The sequence below is a fragment of the Ursus maritimus genome, unplaced genomic scaffold, assembly GCF_017311325.1.
Source record: "Ursus maritimus isolate PB19 unplaced genomic scaffold, ASM1731132v1 scaffold_22, whole genome shotgun sequence".
Lineage (NCBI taxonomy): Eukaryota > Metazoa > Chordata > Mammalia > Carnivora > Ursidae > Ursus > Ursus maritimus.
Window position 1 is genome coordinate 33,128,060 of NW_024424675.1, and position 17,938 is coordinate 33,145,997.

At 46.8% G+C, this 17,938-nt stretch overlaps 1 protein-coding gene across 4 annotated transcripts in view; it reads left to right on the plus strand.

Annotated features, from left to right (window-relative positions):
• The first annotated feature begins 7,723 nt into the window (after positions 1 to 7,723).
• The window catches only part of SYS1 (SYS1 golgi trafficking protein), a 42,616-nt gene continuing 32,401 nt past the window's right edge, over positions 7,724 to 17,938 (plus strand). For 3 of the 4 annotated variants that reach the window (XR_005836963.1, XM_040638394.1, XM_040638395.1), the window contains exons 1-5: positions 7,724 to 7,850; positions 12,308 to 12,399; positions 13,086 to 13,220; positions 13,440 to 13,679; positions 15,284 to 15,351. Coding sequence is in view for 3 of the 4 variants with exons in the window: in XM_040638394.1 (XP_040494328.1) it covers positions 12,367 to 12,399; positions 13,086 to 13,220; positions 13,440 to 13,679; positions 15,284 to 15,351 (476 nt within the window). In the remaining variant the exon portion in view is untranslated. Of the gene's footprint in view, positions 7,851 to 12,307; positions 12,400 to 12,975; positions 13,221 to 13,439; positions 13,680 to 15,283; positions 15,352 to 16,555; positions 17,795 to 17,938 lie in introns of those variants that run through there. The other variant, XM_008698235.2, reaches the window with a different exon arrangement.

The window sequence follows — 17,938 nt, forward strand, 5'->3', positions numbered from 1 at the left end:
GCCCACGGTCTTCAGTTTAGAGCAGTGCTCCTCAAACCCCGTACGTTCCCCCTTGAGGGTACCGAGCACATTCCAAATGGGACGTGAACGGGCATAGCCTTAAGAGGTCAGCAAACTTTGTGTGAAGAGCTAAATATTTTCGTCTTTGCCGGCCATTCGGTCTGTTGTCATATTTAGCAAACTCCAGCATCGTAGCTTGAAAGCAGCCCTAAGTACTTAAAAGAAAGAACCTGGCTGTGTTCTAATAAAACACTGTTTATGGAACACTGACATTTGTATTTCATATAATTTTTATGTGTCACGAAATAGCATCCTTGTTTTGGTTTTTTCCCCCAATCATTTAAAAATAAAAAAGCCATTCTTCGCAGCAGACTGAGACAGAAACAAGCAATGGGCAGACTCTTTGGTCTTAGGGATGGCTGACCTCTATTTTAAGGGAGTCTTTTTCCAGATTTTGAACTTCAGAAAAAGTTTGATCTCTCTGAGAACTAGTCTGCAAGTCTATCTCAGAGCTGCTTCCACCCTTGTAAAAGAAGTTGTGTGTCTTCCTTACTCCTGCATCGTCCCAAGCAGTAGGGAAGGGTTGGAGGTGGGAATCCTCTGGGGCTCCCAGGTACAGATACTGCTGGAATTATTAGGGGGAAGCATCCTATGATAATCAGTCAAAGTACCAAAGATGCCTAGACTTCTCTCACCCTGATTGATTTCCATATGTATCTTTCTAAGGCAGAGGCATGGCTTCATAACCAGGGTATTTTTGGCCTCAGTTGGCAAACGCAATTCATATACTTTGTGGAGTAGAGAGTTGGGAGTGATCTCTCCTCTTCCCTCCCTTAATTATTATCAAAGGTTGGAAATTTCATGCTGCAGAAATCCTTGACAGTAAAGCAAGCTTCAAATGCCGATCATATTTTTCCCTACGGATTTAAAGGTAAGCAATTTTTTCCAGCTACTCCCCTAGGATTGAGAAATAAACTGAGAAAATGAGTGAATTTCATGTCAGAATAAAAAAATCCTTTCGCAAGTCAGATGGTTTTTGCAATCTTTGCTTTCCACACAATTGAAGGAGGGCCTAATCTAGTTGTCAGTACATAGATCATTAAAATAATTTTTTTTTTTAATTTACTCGACAGAGATAGAGACAGCCAGTGAGAGAGGGAACACAAGCAGGGGGAGTGAGAGAGGAAGAAGCAGGCTCATAGCAGAGGAGCCTGACGTGGGGCTCGATCCCACAACGCCAGGATCACGCCCTGAGCCGAAGGCAAACGCTTAACCGCTGTGCCACCCAGGCGCCCCTAAAATAATTTTTGATGATAGATCATTATGCGATTTTGGTTCTCTGTCAACACTCGCTATAACAGAACTCCTTTTACTCCCACCAACTTCTTACAGCCAGCCCTGTACTGGTAAACGTTTAACAATAGGTTGGGGGAAGCAGGAAGTGCTAATTTGTACCATTTGCCAATTTCTCCCACCCAGCTGATTTTAAGCTGTGAGTGTGCATTGAACGTGGAATTGGTTAGAGATGAGCAGTGTTTCTACCACACAGAGTGCAAAATTATAGGTGCAAATAATATCAAGAGCATAGATAACAAGATACAGTGAAATAATTAGGAAGTAATGAGTCTTGAGAACAAAGTATCCCCTTTGTTTTTAATATAGTTTATTTAATTGTAAGTTGATATAATTTAAGTTTTAGTAATGGTCACGTTCCCTAGGGTGCCTAGCCTCTGTGGGTGCCTAAACCACCCACAATTTCCTAAAACTTGAACCAGTACAATCTCATTCCAGCACACCACTGCTTGACAGCTATAAACAATTAAAAGTAGGAATAATATTATTGCTAAAGCTTGTCTCATTCTTGCACAAACAATAGCCCTCCAGGGACATGTGGACTAATGGGGAAGGAAACATTATCCAGTTTTACTTTTTTTTTTGTTTAATAATTATCAAAATTTGTAGAACTGGTTTCACCAGTGTATACATATGTCAAATTGCACACTTTAAATATGTGTAGTTTATTTTATTTCAGTTATATCTCCAAAACCATTAAAAATGCTTTTAGGACTTCAAAAAATTGTAATATATTTACACTGTTTGATCAATTGCATTTTTATGATAATTGTAATGATTGAAAATTTTAAAGCTAATCTTATGGTCATAGAAGGTAAAATAATGATTCCATTTACGTATATATATTTTTAGGCAGAGAAATATGATAGTGCTATCAATAAGCTATTTAAGCATTAAAAAATACATTATTGGTGGGCTGCCTGGCTGGCTCAGTCGGTAGAGCATGCGACTTTTAATCTAAGGTCATGAGTTCAAGTCCCCCCATGTTGGGCATCGAGCCTACTTAAAATAAAAAAAAATACATCATGGTAAATTTTTAATGTGGTGAAACATGGGGTGGACATTTGAGTTTGAATAGAAAAAAGAATGATGTGAAATTTCTATTAGAGAAGAACCTATTCATGATTGATTGGTTGATTGATTTTAGTAAACTCTACACCCAACATAGGGCTCAAACTCATGACCCAGAAATCAAAAGTCACATGCTCTACCCACTAAGCCATTCAAGCACCTCTGTTCATGTATTTTTCAAAAGGATGGCTGTAGGTATCGAATTGCTAGGATATTTAATTCAACCGGATATGTTTAAAAGAATGACATAAACACTTATTTTTTTTAAACACTTATTTTTGAGTGTATGAACTTATAATATGTCAGAAATGGCAGCCTTTGCAACTATTTAAACTCTTGATGATAAAAGGTTAGCTGTCAACTAAAAAATGTGCCAGGAAGTACATAGTTGTTCAATAATCATTTGGAAAGCGCACTAACAAAAAAGATTGAATTCTGCCAGTTTAGACAGCAGAAGCTCTTCTATAAAACCATCCCGACCTCCTGAAATGAAGGAATTCATTTCCCCTTCTCCGAGTTCTGAGAATCTCTCTGAAGGCATGAAACACGTTTGAATGTGGTTATTTGTAGATTTGTGGGATTTTAACCTGTGCCTCTTGGATTGGGGACAAGGGGGAACATGGATGGTCACTACTTCCATAGGGTATGTGTCTCTAGGTAAATTTCTGGGGCAAGAAACTTCAGATTCTCCCTTCCTGATCCCCAAGAGGTTCAAAACAATCTGAACAGACCTGAGGCCTTTTAAGACATCTTAATGGGTTCTTCAAAGGTTTAGTGAACTGAGTTGAAGTCCCCAATTCCCTACATGCGACTGAAGTAAAACACAACACAACAAAAAGCCAAGCAAGCAAACAAAACCCACCTGGGTATTAGGGCCGGAGGTTCTTGATTAAAATCCTGTTTCTGACACTTGCCAGTTAGAGGAGAGTTTGAAAGTCCCTTTGCTCCTCGGTGACATGGAGGATAAAAGGCCTACCTCTTGGGAAAATTAGGAGGATGAACTACGGTGATGAGCCCCTGCCCCCTACATTATGGCACTTCCTTATTTTCTACCCCTGCGGTGGAGGGAGTCTGGGGGAAGGCATGGGCCACACACAGATCCTCCTGCCATCTTCCTTTCAAGCAAAGAGAAGTGATTCAGGGAGTCAACAGGCAGCAGGCAGCTGAGATCTGGCCTATTAACTGGGGTAAAGCTGCCCCTCTCCCTTTTCTGAGGCCTCCTAGGCCAGAGGTAACCGAGGCTAATTACAAACCTGGAGCATCCAGAGATGTCCAGCCCAAGAAACTACAACTAATCCTGTCCTTAATGGCCCAGCTCAAGTGCCTCCTTTCTTGGAAGGCTTCTCAAAACCTTCTCGCCTTTTCCTTCTAGCGCTCCTCTTTCCTTCCCCTGAGGCCCCTGTCACTCCATCTGTCCCTCTTCTTGGGCAAACGTCCTTTTCTCTCTTATATTGGAGATTAAGGGCACAGGCTTCAGGGTCAGAGAGACCTGGGCTATCATCCTTGCCGTGTGACCCGAGACAAGACACTTTACCTCGCTCTGTGCCTCAGTTTCCCTTTAGTAACTTGGGAGCCATGCGTGTTGAGAGTATGGTGCTTAGCACAACACCCACCACAAAAACGACACCCGTCTTTATGATCACAGAGGCCTCCCTCTAGAGTCTTGAGTTGGGGAGCTTTCTTGCCAAAAGCTCCTCACACGAAGTAAATAACAGGTAATCATGTCACTATTTTCAGAACAGCTGAGAGAGTGGGCGTGGGGCTCTCTCTCCCAGAATGGTGCCAACCCTCTTTGGTCTTCCTCACTCCATGCAAATCTCTCTCCAGCTCCAGATAATGACAGCCTGGAGTTTCCAGAGGCCATGGAATGTCCAGCCACTGCCTTGCATAACCACAGAACCTGGGAACACTGGACAAGGAAGGGCCCTCCCAGACCGTTCACCCCAACAGCACCCCCATTGTAAGACAGGCAAACCAAGGCCCACACAGTGAGTCAGCACCCACTGGAAGGATGGTAAAGAATTCTAAAAGTAGCCCCACCCTCTCTAATCACTTTCTCCTTGCTTTGCTTAATTTTTTTTGTCATAACACTTTCCTCACCTGACATCATGTCTTTACCCTTTTCCTTGTTTATCGTCTGTTTCCCCACCAGATGAAGGCTCCATGAGAGCAGGGATGTTGTCTTGCGTGTGGATGGGTCCCTGACATCTCGCCCAAGATCTGGCATAACTCAGTGTCCTGTAAATGTTTGTTGTGCAGATAAATGAATGAATGCCATTTGGATGTTTGTCCTTAGAGATTCAGACACAAGCCATTCACTCATTTGCTCATCTATCCAACAAACATTGGTGAACATCTTCTATGTGAGAGGTTTATTGAAAAATCCTGGTGAATGAGACACTGCCCTTGCTCTCAAGCAGCTCCCTGATTAGGGAACAGTAGCCTCCAGTGGCTAAGGACCTATTATATGCCAAGCTCTGGGCTGGCAATTTTATGTGCATCCTCTCTGTATGTGCAGCCACTACAATATCAAAGGACCATGTCTCACTCCACACTCCTTAAGAAAAAAGGGCTTGGGTCTTATTAGAAGGATACAGGAGAGCTAAAGACTAAAACAGAAAGGAGGACATCCAGAACTGAGATGACTCCAGGGGCCGGCCACCTTATCTCCAGCTCTTAAAGCCTGGGTGGTCTTTATTTGAGGGTGTCTCTTCTTCCTGGATGTGTGCCCCTCTCTCTTTGACTGACTTATTAACTTTCTTTCTAGTTTGAGTTTGGGGGGCGGTCCATCTGATTGGCACTGCCAATGGCCTTCATTGTCTCCCAGAGTGAGGATTTTTAGGTCAAACTGCTTCTTGAATTACTAGTCGGCCTTGAGGGTAAACATCACCTGCCTTATAACATACCCTGAAAGAGGGTATCTTTAGTTAGAAGGGAGTGTTGAACATCATCCTCACTCTGACCCCATGAAGTTGGTAGTGTTACTTCTGTTTTATAGATGGGAGAACAGGCTGGGGGAGGGGGTGACTGACAACAAAGTTGTAACAAAGCTGCCCCAGCTGACCTGCAAACCTATGACTGAGAAATACATGCCGTTGCTCTTTGCCACTGTGATCTGGAGGGGCTGTTTGTTATGCAGCAACAGCTGACTAATACAGGATTAAATCAGGTTTCTCTGATTCAGTCTCACTATATTGTCCCACTGAATTGATAGCTCTGATTCCTGTTCTCCCCACAAAAACAATTTTTTAAATTTATTTTTTAATTTAAATTCAATTAATTAACATATATTATTCATTTCAGGGGTACAGGTCTGTGATCATCAGTCATATAATACACAGTGCTTATTACAAAACATACCCTCCCCAATGTCCACCACCCAGTTAACCCATTTCCCCCACCCCCCCTCCACAACCCTTATTTTGCTTCCTAAGTTTAACAGTCTCTTATGGTTTGTCTCCCTCTCTGGTTTCATTTTGTTTCATTCGTTTCTCTCTTCCCCTACGATTCTATGCCTTTTTTCTCAAATTCCACATATCAGTAAGATCATGTGATAATTGTCTTTCTCTGATTGACTTATTTCGCTTAGCATAATACCCTCTAGTTCCATCCATGTTGTTGCAAATGGCAAGATTTCATTTTTGAGGGCTGAGTAGTATTCCATAGTGTGTGTGTGTGTGTGTGTGTGTGTGTGTGTGTGTTATCCATTCATCTGTCGATGGACATCGGGTTCTTTCCATAGTTTGGCTATTGTGAACATTGCTGCTATAAACATTGGGGTACAGGTGCCCCTTTTGATGACTACCTTTGTATCTTTGGGGTAAATACCCAGTAGTGCAATTGCTGGGTCATAGGGTAGCTCTATTTTCAGCTTTCTTAGGAACCTCCACGCTGTTTGCCAAAGTGGCTGCACTAACTTGCATTCCCACCAAGAGGGTAAGAGGGTCCCCCTTTCTCCACAACCTCACCAACATCTGTCATTTCCTGACTTGTTAATTTTAGCCATTCTGACTGGTATGAGGTGGTATCTCATTGTCCCCACAGGAACGTTTTGAAGTGTTCCATCCCCAGGAGTAGAGAGGAAGATGCTGGAAAAGAGGTGAGAGATTTGTCTCTCTGAGAATCTCCTACATACTAAACTTGTGCTTCCCCTTCAGTCCCCTACACTGACAGCTGGAGAAAAGCACAGGTAATAAAAATCCCAACCATTCACAGAGTGCTAGACAGTTCTTCAAAGGGATTTTGTCTAAGTTATTGCATTTACATACCTCAAACCATCCCAGAGGGTAGCCAGGGCTGATGTTATTACAACCAGTTTATAGTTGAGGAAATAAAGCTCAGAGAGGTGAAGTGAGTTGTCCAGGTTACAAAGTTTCATCTAAACCTGGACCCCTTGTTTTCTAGCCCTGAGCTCCTTCCATATGCCGTATGTCCTCTGCGTCCTTGAGAGACCATCATCTGAGTGCTTACCTGTGGGAGGCATAGCACCATGGGATTCACATGCTGCAGCCCTGGGGCCGGAGTGCAAGGAGCAGAGCAGGCCACTCTGAGCCCCACTTTACCAGCATCCAGCTGAGTTTTCCCATTCCCCTCAACTTTTCCTGCCCCCCTCGAGGTCCTTTCCCCCAGCCTCCGTCCAACATCTGGTCAAGGTGGAGATAGTGCAACTATTTTCTAGATGCCACAGAAATCAGGGAAAAATGAAGGGGGGATATCAGAGGGGGAGACGAACCATGAGAGACTATGGACTCCGGGCAAAAATCTGAGAGTTTTAGAGGGGAAGGGGGTGGGGGGATGGGCTAGCCCAGTGATGGGTATGAAAGAGGGCAGGAATTGCATGGAGCACTGGGTGTTCTACGTAAACAATGAATCATGGAACATGACATCAAAAACTAAGGATGTACTTACTGTATGGTGACTAACATATCAGGATTAAAAAACATAAAATAAAATAATAATTAAAAAAAAAAGAAATCAGAATCTGCTCTTTGCAAATAGCAAAAGCTGTTGGTGCAGCGGAAATGGGGCAGTGAGGACAAGAACGTCAGCTGAAGCCTCCCCAGCCGTTTGACTTATGACATGCTCAGTCCTCCCACACCATGGGTCTGTTTCCTCCTCCAATAAACGAGAATCCTCCCGTGACGATGGGGCTATGACGGGCTATGACACCGTCTCCTTGCCCGGTACATCCTTGCCCCGGCTACCTCCCCTCATCTTTAGGGTCTACTCCTTTTACCACTTCCTCAGAGAGAACTTCCCCTGAGGCCAAATTGTCTTCTTGCCCAACTTCTTTTACGTCGCTTCCTTCCCAGCATTCACTACAACTTCTATTTCTACCATCATGATTCTGTTTTCTGTCTTTGTTGTGTAGAAGCTTCCCAAGGGGAGGGACTAAGTCCGGTTTCTAGCACAGCACCTGCTACATCGTAAGTACTCAATATGTATTTGTCGGATGCGTGAATGAATGAATCTATTTTCCTCCTCTCATCCCTCCTGCCTACCCCCACCTGCCCACCCCAAAGAGCTCCCGGGGGTGTGGTAAGGTGATGATGAACTGTAGGCTGGAAATTCTTGGGCCAGGGCTGATGGCCGTGGCCTCCGCTGCTCCCTGTTCCTGCCACACTGGCCTTGCAATTCGGAGAATAGGTCAATCTCATCCCTGCCTCACGGGTTTGCATTTGGGTGCCCTCTCTCTCTCGGATGTTCTTTCTAGATACCAGTTGGCTTCATCCTTCACTTCCATCACATCTCTGCTCACATGCTGCCTCTTCAGGGAGGTCTTTGCTGACTGCCATTTCTGAAGTAATCCCTCTCAGCTTCCCACATCCATTGTTCTCTCCCCCTCCCCCCATCTTCATAGCTCTTCTCATGACTGGATGGTAAGTTTTACCTTATTGGTTGACGTATTTATTCTCTGTCTCCTCCGTGAGAACATACACTCTCTGAAGTCAGAGTTTTTCTTTTTATTTACTTTATTCAGTTCCTGGCATATAGTAAATGCTCAGTGAATATTTATCAAATGATTGGTGAAAAGGGAGGAGAAGAAAACAGCTTTCTTTTTAAAATAAATCCTTGAATTCTTCACGTCAGAGCAAAGAATGATTTCTAGGGAGGAGCAGAGAGTATAGCACATGGCAGGGTCAGGAAGCCTGGGGAATGGAGCAACTCTTTTCAGAAAATTTCACTTCTCTTTCTCCGGGGGTGTCTTAGACCTGGTAACCAACCCCTGGAAAAGAGTTCTTTATTCAAAAGAAACAATACAGGGACGATTGGGTGGCTCAGTCAGTTAAGTGTCTGCCTTCGGCTCAGGTCATGATCCTGGAGTCCCTGGATCGAGCCCCGCATCAGGCTCTCCACTGCCTGCTTCTCCCTCTCCCGCTCCCCCTACTTGGACTCTCTGTTTTTCTCTCTCTCTGTCACATGAATAAATAAAATCTTAAAAAAAAAAAAAGAAAGAAAAAGAGAGAGAGAGAGAGAGAGAGAGAGAGAGAAACAATACCCCCAGAGGCCCAGCTGCCTGCTGGAACCCCTGGCAGCATCTACTCTTCATAGAGATGATTTGCAGAAAAGCACTGACCATTGAGCTTCCTCCTCTGAGCTTCAGTCTCCTCATCTGTAAGATGGGGAAGATGTACATACCTACCTCCTTAGGGCTGTCGGAATGATAGGAAGATCATGTAGGTGAAAGCCTTGTGTAAACTGTAATGTCCAGTGCATTTCCTACTATGCATTGGGAAGAGGTAGCATGTGGAGTCGGGTTGGCCTGGGTGGAGTTCCCGCTCTACCACTCGCTGGCAGTTGGCCTTGGTTAAATGGTGTCCTTTCTCTGAACCTTGGGTTCTTTATCTATTGAGTGGGACTATTACTTGTATCTACAATTTACAAGCTTGTTTTAGAAATTAAGTAAGAATCAAGTGAGATCATGTACGTGTCTGGCACAAAGTAGGTAACTCAGCAAGTGTTCCTCAGAGGCACACACAGCCCTTAAAATACTCTGGATGGCTCAGTCAGTTAAGTGTCCAACTCTTGATATCGTCTCAGGTCATGAGATCGAGCCCCGCATCAGGCTCTGCACTGGGCGTGAAGCCTGCTTAAGATTCTCTCTCTCCCTCTCCCCCACCTCCGGCTCCTGCTCTATCTCTCTCTCTCTAAAAAAAAATACTCTGGGTAACAAAGTGTTCTCAATCTGAAGGAGAAAACAGACAACGATGAGTTCTTTCTCTCCAGTTTCTCTTCTGAGAGAGGAAATCACTGGCCAGAACCCATGCGAAGGACAGGCAGCCAAATGCAACCTCCCACATGGGGTTTCCGAAAAGTGTGAGCGCAGAGTTGCATAACCTGTCCTGGAGACACGTGTCTCTCCTGAAATGTTTTCGTCAGACATTCCCTGAAAGGGATCACGTGAGCAGGAAGCCTAGGGAGGGAGGAAGGGAGAAAGAGTGGTGTTGGAGAACCCTGCAGGTGGGGTGGGATTAAGAAAAGAAGGTACTGCATTTACTGAGTTCCTACTGTGTGCCAGGCACTGGGCTCACTCTATCTGACATCCACTTAGATCTTTTCCATAAATCGGAGAGATCCGGTGTTACCACTCCCACATTCCAAGGGAAGAAATAACAATAATTAATATTGCTAACGTTTACATAATGCTGACTGCCTATCAGGTAGTAGTAGGGTGAGCACATATTTGATCCTCAGGACAGCCCATGTCATGGGTACTATTCTCATAGCCATTTTTATAGAGAAGGAAACAGAATCAGAAATGAAGTAGTTTCCCGAAGGTCTCCCAGCAGGATAATAGTAGGGCTAGGATTCGAATATAAGCGGGGCTCAAAGCCCACAGACCTGTATGAGGACATCACTCAAGGGATTTATGGGGTGGGGAGATCTGGAAAGTGATCCCAACAAGAGTTGACCTTACAAACCCACAGTGGGAGTTCAGTGTGGAAGTGACGTAAGCGACCAAGTAACCAGAGGCCCTCCTCTTCTCTGCACCCAGAGGACAATTTGTCCCAGCTTGTGGCTGTTTGTCATTCGCTCTCTGACCTAAAGTTTAAAATTTCATTCATAAGTTTGGAACCACAGACCCAGCAGCGTGGGAAGGGCCCTTGGAGATCAGCTATTCTAGTCCAACCCCCTCAGATTTCAGATGGAAAAAAAAAACCCTGAGGCCTAATGAGAGCCATGGGCATGGCAAGGTCACAGAGCAATTTTCTGTTAGAAGGAGGATTTGGTTTGAGGTCAATTACAGATCATCTTGTTCTGTAATTACCAAATGTTGGCTGTACCTCTGAATCACTTGGGGAGCTCTTTAAATATCCAGATTTCTGCAGTCTGCTTCTGGAGATTCAGACTTTGGTTTGCAACAAGGCCTGGGAATCTGACAATATAATATGTTCCTCAGCTGATTCAGATGGCACAAGGCCAGGGACTGCATTTGGAAGTTGGAGTCCAATTCTCCTCCTTCATTTTATACTTTGGCATACTAAGACCCAGCATGGGACTTGCCCAAGGTCACATGGCAGGTCCCTGGGGCCGTAGTTCAGGCTTTGTGATCATTCTTCTTCTCCAGGCTTCCTGTCGTCAGATTCTCAAAATGGGCCAGGGGAGTTACTGTGGTTTTCCCAGCTCTTGGTTTCCTTGTACCCAGATTAAGACAGAGGATGGTGCCCCATTTCCCAAGCTTGGAAAGATGGGACTTCAAGAGCTGAAATCCTCCAGGTAAAAGGCTGTCCTGCAGGCCCCTGGGGCTTTCCCAGAGGCGAGCTCCTGGCTCCAAGAATGACGTCAGACCCCAGCAATTCAGTGCCCTAAAGCCTCAGGCTACCTGTGTTTTCCACTGCCGGAGAATGGGTAGGGAGGGCCTTCTGTCCGTGGGAGGTGATGGGTGGAGAGGGCCCAGCTGTGACATGAGAGGGGGCCTGACTCAGGAGGAGCCAAACATTCCGGCACTTGGAAGGGAGACCAAGCTGCTTGCGGGAACTGGGTCAAGCCTCTCGAGCACTTTTCCTGAGCTTCTCACTACTCCACCATTTATTTGGCTCTCTCTTTCTCCCCTTGGGGAATGGTTATTTGGGTTTTGGAGTGTGGTGTTTTGGGTTTGAAACTGCTTAGTTTCTTATGAGCTCCCTTACCTATGTAGAGTCACGCTCCCTTTCTCAGCCTCTGTTTCCTCATTTTTAAAAAGATGGATAATATCCACTTTCTCAGATTGTGAGGATGAAACAAGATCACATACGTATTTGATAAACAGAAGACGTTTTCTCAGAAACAGTAGATCATATGGGTAATCAGTGGACTGGAGGGATTTGAATATATTTTTGTTGATCCGAGTTGAGGCGCCTAAAAGAATGGTTGAGCTGGAAAGCACCTCAGAAACCTTTGGGCCTTAATAACTTCCAAACTGGAGTCCAAGGGAACTGTTTACAATATTTCTAAATGATAAGGGAAACCACATACTTACTCTTGATAAGTCTCACATTTCTTTACTTTTGTCTAGAATTGTATCAACTCAAGGTGATAATATGATTACCACATGCTGTTCAGAGTTCTGATTGGCAATTACATGTGTCTTTGATAAGTTTTTTAATGGGAAATTAATTAGTGGAGGGTAGATTGAATGTTGGCAAACGTTAATCTTGTCTAACTCCTCATTTCGTAATCAGGGAAGCTGGGGTTTAAAGAAGGAAGTGGCTTGCTAGTCACGCAGCTGGTAGAGCTGGCTCTAAAACCCACCTTCTTTTCCTGGAATCCGTTACTTCCCTTTTTTCCATGATGGAGAAGGGGGATCTAGGCTCAATGAAGGTGAGGGGTTTGGGTCAGCTGGGACAGGAATAAAGTGATTCATCAATTTGCTGTTACTCTTTCTCTGTTTTGACTCATTCAGCAAATATTTACTGACTGTGTACACTATGTGGACTCAGAGGAGGCGGAAGGAAAGCAGCTATGGTGGCAGGCAGGGTCAGAACCTGTTTCCAGGTATGACTTCAGAACCTGTCCTTTCTTCTATTTTAAATATATATGTATATATAAATATAAATGGATACCCACGTTATAAAGCACCCACTACTTTGCCTCCTAGTAATTAGGTTGTGTCAGAGGACAGGGACTGTCCCATTCGTACGTGTCCAAACCTTCCTGGCACCCAGTAGCACGAAATTAGTGCTGCGATGTTGGCCCGTGAATTCTACTCCTGACTGCCACTAACTCTATGTCTCTGAGGCCGTATGTTGCTTTCCTTCTCTGACCCTTAGTCATCTGTAAAACGTGAACAGTGGCAAAGTCCTGCGTGGAAGAGCTGGCACGTTCATTTAAAGTTAGCCCAGACTTTAGAAGAAAATAGAATCTACATTCTATTTAATTCCTAAACACCTTTCCCGGGCTCTTGCCCACCCCTCTCCCTACTCTCCAGGCTGCCCCCCTTTTCTTCAAGATTCCCCTGTAGAGGGCACGCAAGCTCTACAGCTCTCGCGCCTCACTTCCGTTCGCCCTCAATCTTCATCTTGCGCATGAGCATACTTCGCTTCCCAGCAGCCCATACCCAGGTCTAGGTGGCTCGGCCAAAGATTGCACCCATTACGCCTGCGCACTGTCGGCCCCGCCCCCTCCACCGCCGTCCCCGGAAACGCTTCCTTCCTAAGCCGTCGCCGCTGCCGCTGCCGCAGCCGCGGTCGCTGGACTTTTGCCTCTCTAGGCCGGTAGGGCTTCTCCTCCATGGTCCTGTCTGTCAGCGCTGTTTGGGGAGCCAGCGGGTGAGGCTGGGACGCGCTCGGACGCTTCGAGCCTCGAGTCCGTCACTGGTGAGTGAACCCCAAAGGAGCCTGCGGACGGGCGGGCCCGAGCAGCCGGAATGGGCAGGATTTCCCCTCACTCTGGGAATGGGTCTGTCCGCCCCGCCCTCACCCCCACTCCCACTCCCGGAATGGGCTCGCCCCCTCCGTCCCAGTCCCTACTCCCGGGCTGGGCGGCGTTGCCATGGTGATGGCCGGCTGGCTGAGGTCCGGCGTGTGTCCTCGCAGGTGCCAGGGCGGCCCTGGGCCCATGGCGCGGCGGCGCTGACCCAGGCCCCGGGTGGCGGCCGGGCCCCGAGGGCCGGCATGGCGGGCCAGTTTCGCAGCTACGTGTGGGACCCGTTGTTGATCCTGTCGCAGATCGTCCTCATGCAGACCGTCTATTACGGCTCGCTGGGCCTGTGGCTGGCGCTGGTGGACGGGCTGGTGCGCAGCAGCCCCTCGCTGGACCAGATGTTCGACGCCGAGGTAGGGTCCCCTGGCCGGCGCGGGCGGAGTCTCGGCCTCATGGGGTGTGCTTTGTGGGTCCGACCCCCCCTTGGGATCTAGATGTGGCTGGACCACCGTCTCACTTTGTGACCCTGGGAAGGGGGCCTCTTCTTTTTGAGCCTCAGGTGCCCCATCCATAAAATGAAACCACTGACAACTGAGGCAGATTATTAGTACAAAGGAAAGGAGCTGGATATCGTAAGGAACAGGCCTGTGTTCCAGGCAACCTGATGCATCTCCTCTCTGATGCTCTGAGAAAGTGACTTCACTTCCCTGGCCCCAGATTCTCAGGTGCCAAATTGGAGACGGGGGTGGATAGAAGAACATTCATGGAAGTATTATAGAAACTGCCTAGACTTTGGAATTGGGCCTTAATTTAAATTTCGCTTACTACCTGTGTGATGTGGGGCAAGTCCCCTCTAAACCTCAGTATTTTTGTCTGCAAAATCATGAGACCAGTAGCAGAGCTTGTGGACTGCATGCAAAGAGCCTGTACTTTGGATTCAGAAAGGTTCAGCGCCAGATCTACGTCTAAATATACTAGCCGTGGGACTTTGGGCAAGTTGCTTCACCTTTCTGAGCCTGTTTTCTCTTCTGGAAACTGGACGGAATAATTCTCAGCAAAATGTTAGGAGGCCCAGAGACCCCAGAGGTACCTAGGAAGATGAAAGTGCCTTATCAAGTAACGGAGGGCTATGAGATGGTTGCATCGGAGAGGCAGCTGTGGTGTATGGTAATGAACACAGCTCTCCGAGCCAGGACATCGGGAATGGAATCTTTGTTCCTGCTGCTTATTCTCTGTGTAGCCCTTGGGCAAGGTATTATCTGAAAAGAGGTAACAGTAACGATAACAATAGCTTTGTGAGGTTGTTGTGAGGATAACAGGAGATGATGAAAGTCAGAGGCCTTCGTCATCTGACAGTGCTGGGCAGATGTTTGGTATTCAGTAGCATTGTCTCAAGAGTGGTGCAAGTTGCACACACTGGGTGTCCAGTAGTAGCCAATTAGGAGCTTCCGTCCTCCTGGGAAGGGCCTGTGGGAATCCTGGGCTTTGTTGAAGAGCCGTCTCCTGCACACGACCTGGATTCTAGATCAGGGCTTGGTGGACCTTTCCTTAAAAGGCAAGAGGGTAAAGGTTTTAGGTCACAACTACTCAGCTCCACCATTGTGGTACAAAAGGAGCCAGAGACCGTACTAAGCAAATAGGTGTGGTAGCGTTTCCATAAGACTTTGTTTACAAAGCTAGATGTCTGACTGGTGGGGGCCTCAGTTTGCCCAACCCTGTAATAGTCCTTACTCTTGCTGTTTACTTACTGTATCACTTTGGGCAAGTTACTTAAAGTCTCTGAACTTTTGCTTTTCCTTTGTAAGTCTCTTCCTGGCTGCTGTTTGGGGTCAAACGAGATACCATAGTGGATGTCTGTGAAAGCACCTTGTTGGAAATAGGCAGTCATATAGATGTAGGGTCCTATTGTTTTCTGTTCCCTGGGGAGAATGCTTTTTCCTTAGGAGGTCCTGGAGCCTGGAGCTCTGCCAAGCCAAGTCACTTTTCCAGCATATTTCCATTTGTGATTCCCCCTCAGATCCTGGGCTTTTCCACCCCTCCAGGCCGGCTCTCCATGATGTCCTTCATCCTGAACGCCCTTACCTGGTGAGTATCACCAGTTTTGCTCTCCAGCTTTTGGGGTCCTAGCACTGGAACTAACTTCCTAAATTCGGACATGAGACACGCTGGCACTTGTTCCTGGGGAGTGGTGGACTAAAGTGGGTGGCAAAGGCCAGTTCTGGGACTGGTTGCATTATAGGGCTCCTTCCATCACGATTTTGCCCTAGCTGGAAAGCTCTTACATCACTCTGCATGCTGCCTGTGGGATAGCTTCCATCTCAGATCACTTCCCTGTTGTGGAGCGAGGTGAGGCAGGGATTGGACCCGTAGTCAGGAGAAGTCTGTTCTGTTCTTGGTCTGTGTGCCATTGGCCAAATTACTTCCCTCCTCTCTAGGCCTCGGGCTCCTCATCGGTACACCTGAGGGGTTTGGCTAGGTAACATTTAAGGCCACTTGTGACCATCGCCTGCCTCTTAAAAGGCAGCTTAGCGTAGTGCTCAAGATCTCAGGCTCTGAAGGCAGACTCACTTGGTCTTGAATCTCAGCTTTCCCACTAGTCTAGTGACTTTGGTCAAGTTGATCTACCTAGGCCCCAGTTTCCTCATCAGTAAAATGAGGCAAATAATATTACCCATCTCATAGTTGTAAGGGTTAAATGAATTCATTCATGGGAAGTACTTAGGACAACACCTTGCACATTACCGTTCTTGACCTTACACTGGAGATTGAAAACGAGTGGGCTATCACCTGAATTTGGCTCCTAGGTATGTTCTGTTTGGCATCCCACAAGTGTGTTTGAAACATTTTTCCACTTAGTTGAAAGTCAGGACATTTTGTGTTTATATATATATAAAATCCAGATTTCTGGTTTCTCTTGAAAAATGGGAAGATCATTTGATTCCAGGCCAACCTTCCAGCATGAGGATTTGCCCAGCTGCAAGTAGCTTGTTGTCCCTACTTTCAATGGCCCATGTATACTTCAGAGTGCCGCAGTCCCCACCAGTCCCTAGGATTCCTGAGTGACAGTTACTATTTCTCATCAAGCTTGTACTTTTGTTTTTCTTCTACCCAGCCTGACTCCCTCCCAGCATTACCTGCCGGCTCTCCCTAGGCATCTAATGTAACCTCTGCTTCACACTTCTCTTGCTTGCTTCTGACCACTATGCTGTTATCCTAATTGTCTCTACTCCCCAAATGATCTAAGGCCAGGACAACCCAGTGACAACTCACTGCTGTCCTCTCCCCACAGTGCCCTGGGCTTGCTGTACTTCATCCGGCGAGGGAAGCAGTGTCTGGATTTCACTGTCACTGTCCATTTCTTTCACCTCCTGGGCTGCTGGTTCTACAGCTCCCGTTTCCCCTCGGCGCTGACCTGGTGGCTGGTCCAAGCCGTGTGCATTGCACTCATGGCTGTCATCGGGGAGTACCTGTGCATGCGGACGGAGCTCAAGGAGATCCCCCTCAACTCAGCCCCTAAATCCAATGTCTAGAATCGGGTCCTTTGGACACCTGGCTGGGCACTTGGCCCCACCCCCCCACTCCCCAGCACCTTGGGCTGCTCAGACTCTCCAGACGAGGTCCAGCCCAGGTCTGAGAGGAACCCTGGAAATGTGAAGTCTGTTGGTGTGGGAGAGATAGTGAGGCCCCATCAAGAAGGCAGGTAGCAGTCAGGACCACAGCTGCAAGAATGGCCTCTGTCTGCTGAAGCCTTGCTGTCTGGGAGGTCAGCAAGGGGACCTCCTTCAGGGTAATAACAGAATTGGAACCATGTCATTCTTGAGCCACCATACCTGTCACCAGCCTGTTATTTTAAAAAAGAACCAAATCAAGGATATCTGATTGGAGCAAACCACTCTTCTAGTCATCTGTCTTACCTTCCCGGGACAGCTGTTACCTTTGCCATGTTGCTGAACTGCAGCTATTCCGTTTGGAGAAACACTCGGTTTCTGGATCCGTAGCCACAGAAAGAGGCAGAGGTGCAAAGTATTAGGCTGCTGTCAGGGAGAGGACGGCAGATGGAGGCATCAAGCACAAGGAAAATGCACAGCCTGTGTCCTGCTACACGCATGTGTGCGCACACCCGTGAACCCATGACTAACTTTCTTCCAATTCTCTACTGGGTCCCCAGCTGCTGCCAGCTTTCAACAGAGCAGGCCATAGGACCCAGAGAAGAGTCCCAGCGTCGCTCCTGGTCCACCCCTCGTGATAGAGTCACTGTCTCTTCTCTAGGAGTGACTAGGCACCCCAGCTCCCACCGGACCTCACTTCTGGCAATAGTTCCTTTTTCCTGCCTTCCTGAGAATTCTGCAGTGGGAAGGGTATGACAGGTGCCCAGAGACAGGAAGCCCAGCCTTCCAACTTGGGTTGTGCTGATAGTGCTGAGGGAGATAGGAATTTGCTGCTAAGATTTCTCTTTGGGGTGGCGTGTCCTCTGTGAGGGGCTTGCAGCTGTCCCTCCTATGTACATAAATACAGTATTTTCCACGGTTTTGCCTGTGCTTACTTTGTACTGCCATGGTTGGGCTGGTGAGAGACCTGCACAGCCGGACAGGGAAGCTATAAAGAATGATTAGGCCATCTTCTCCTCTTCTACACCCCAGACTGTTCTTCCCATTTGTTAAAATACTAAGTG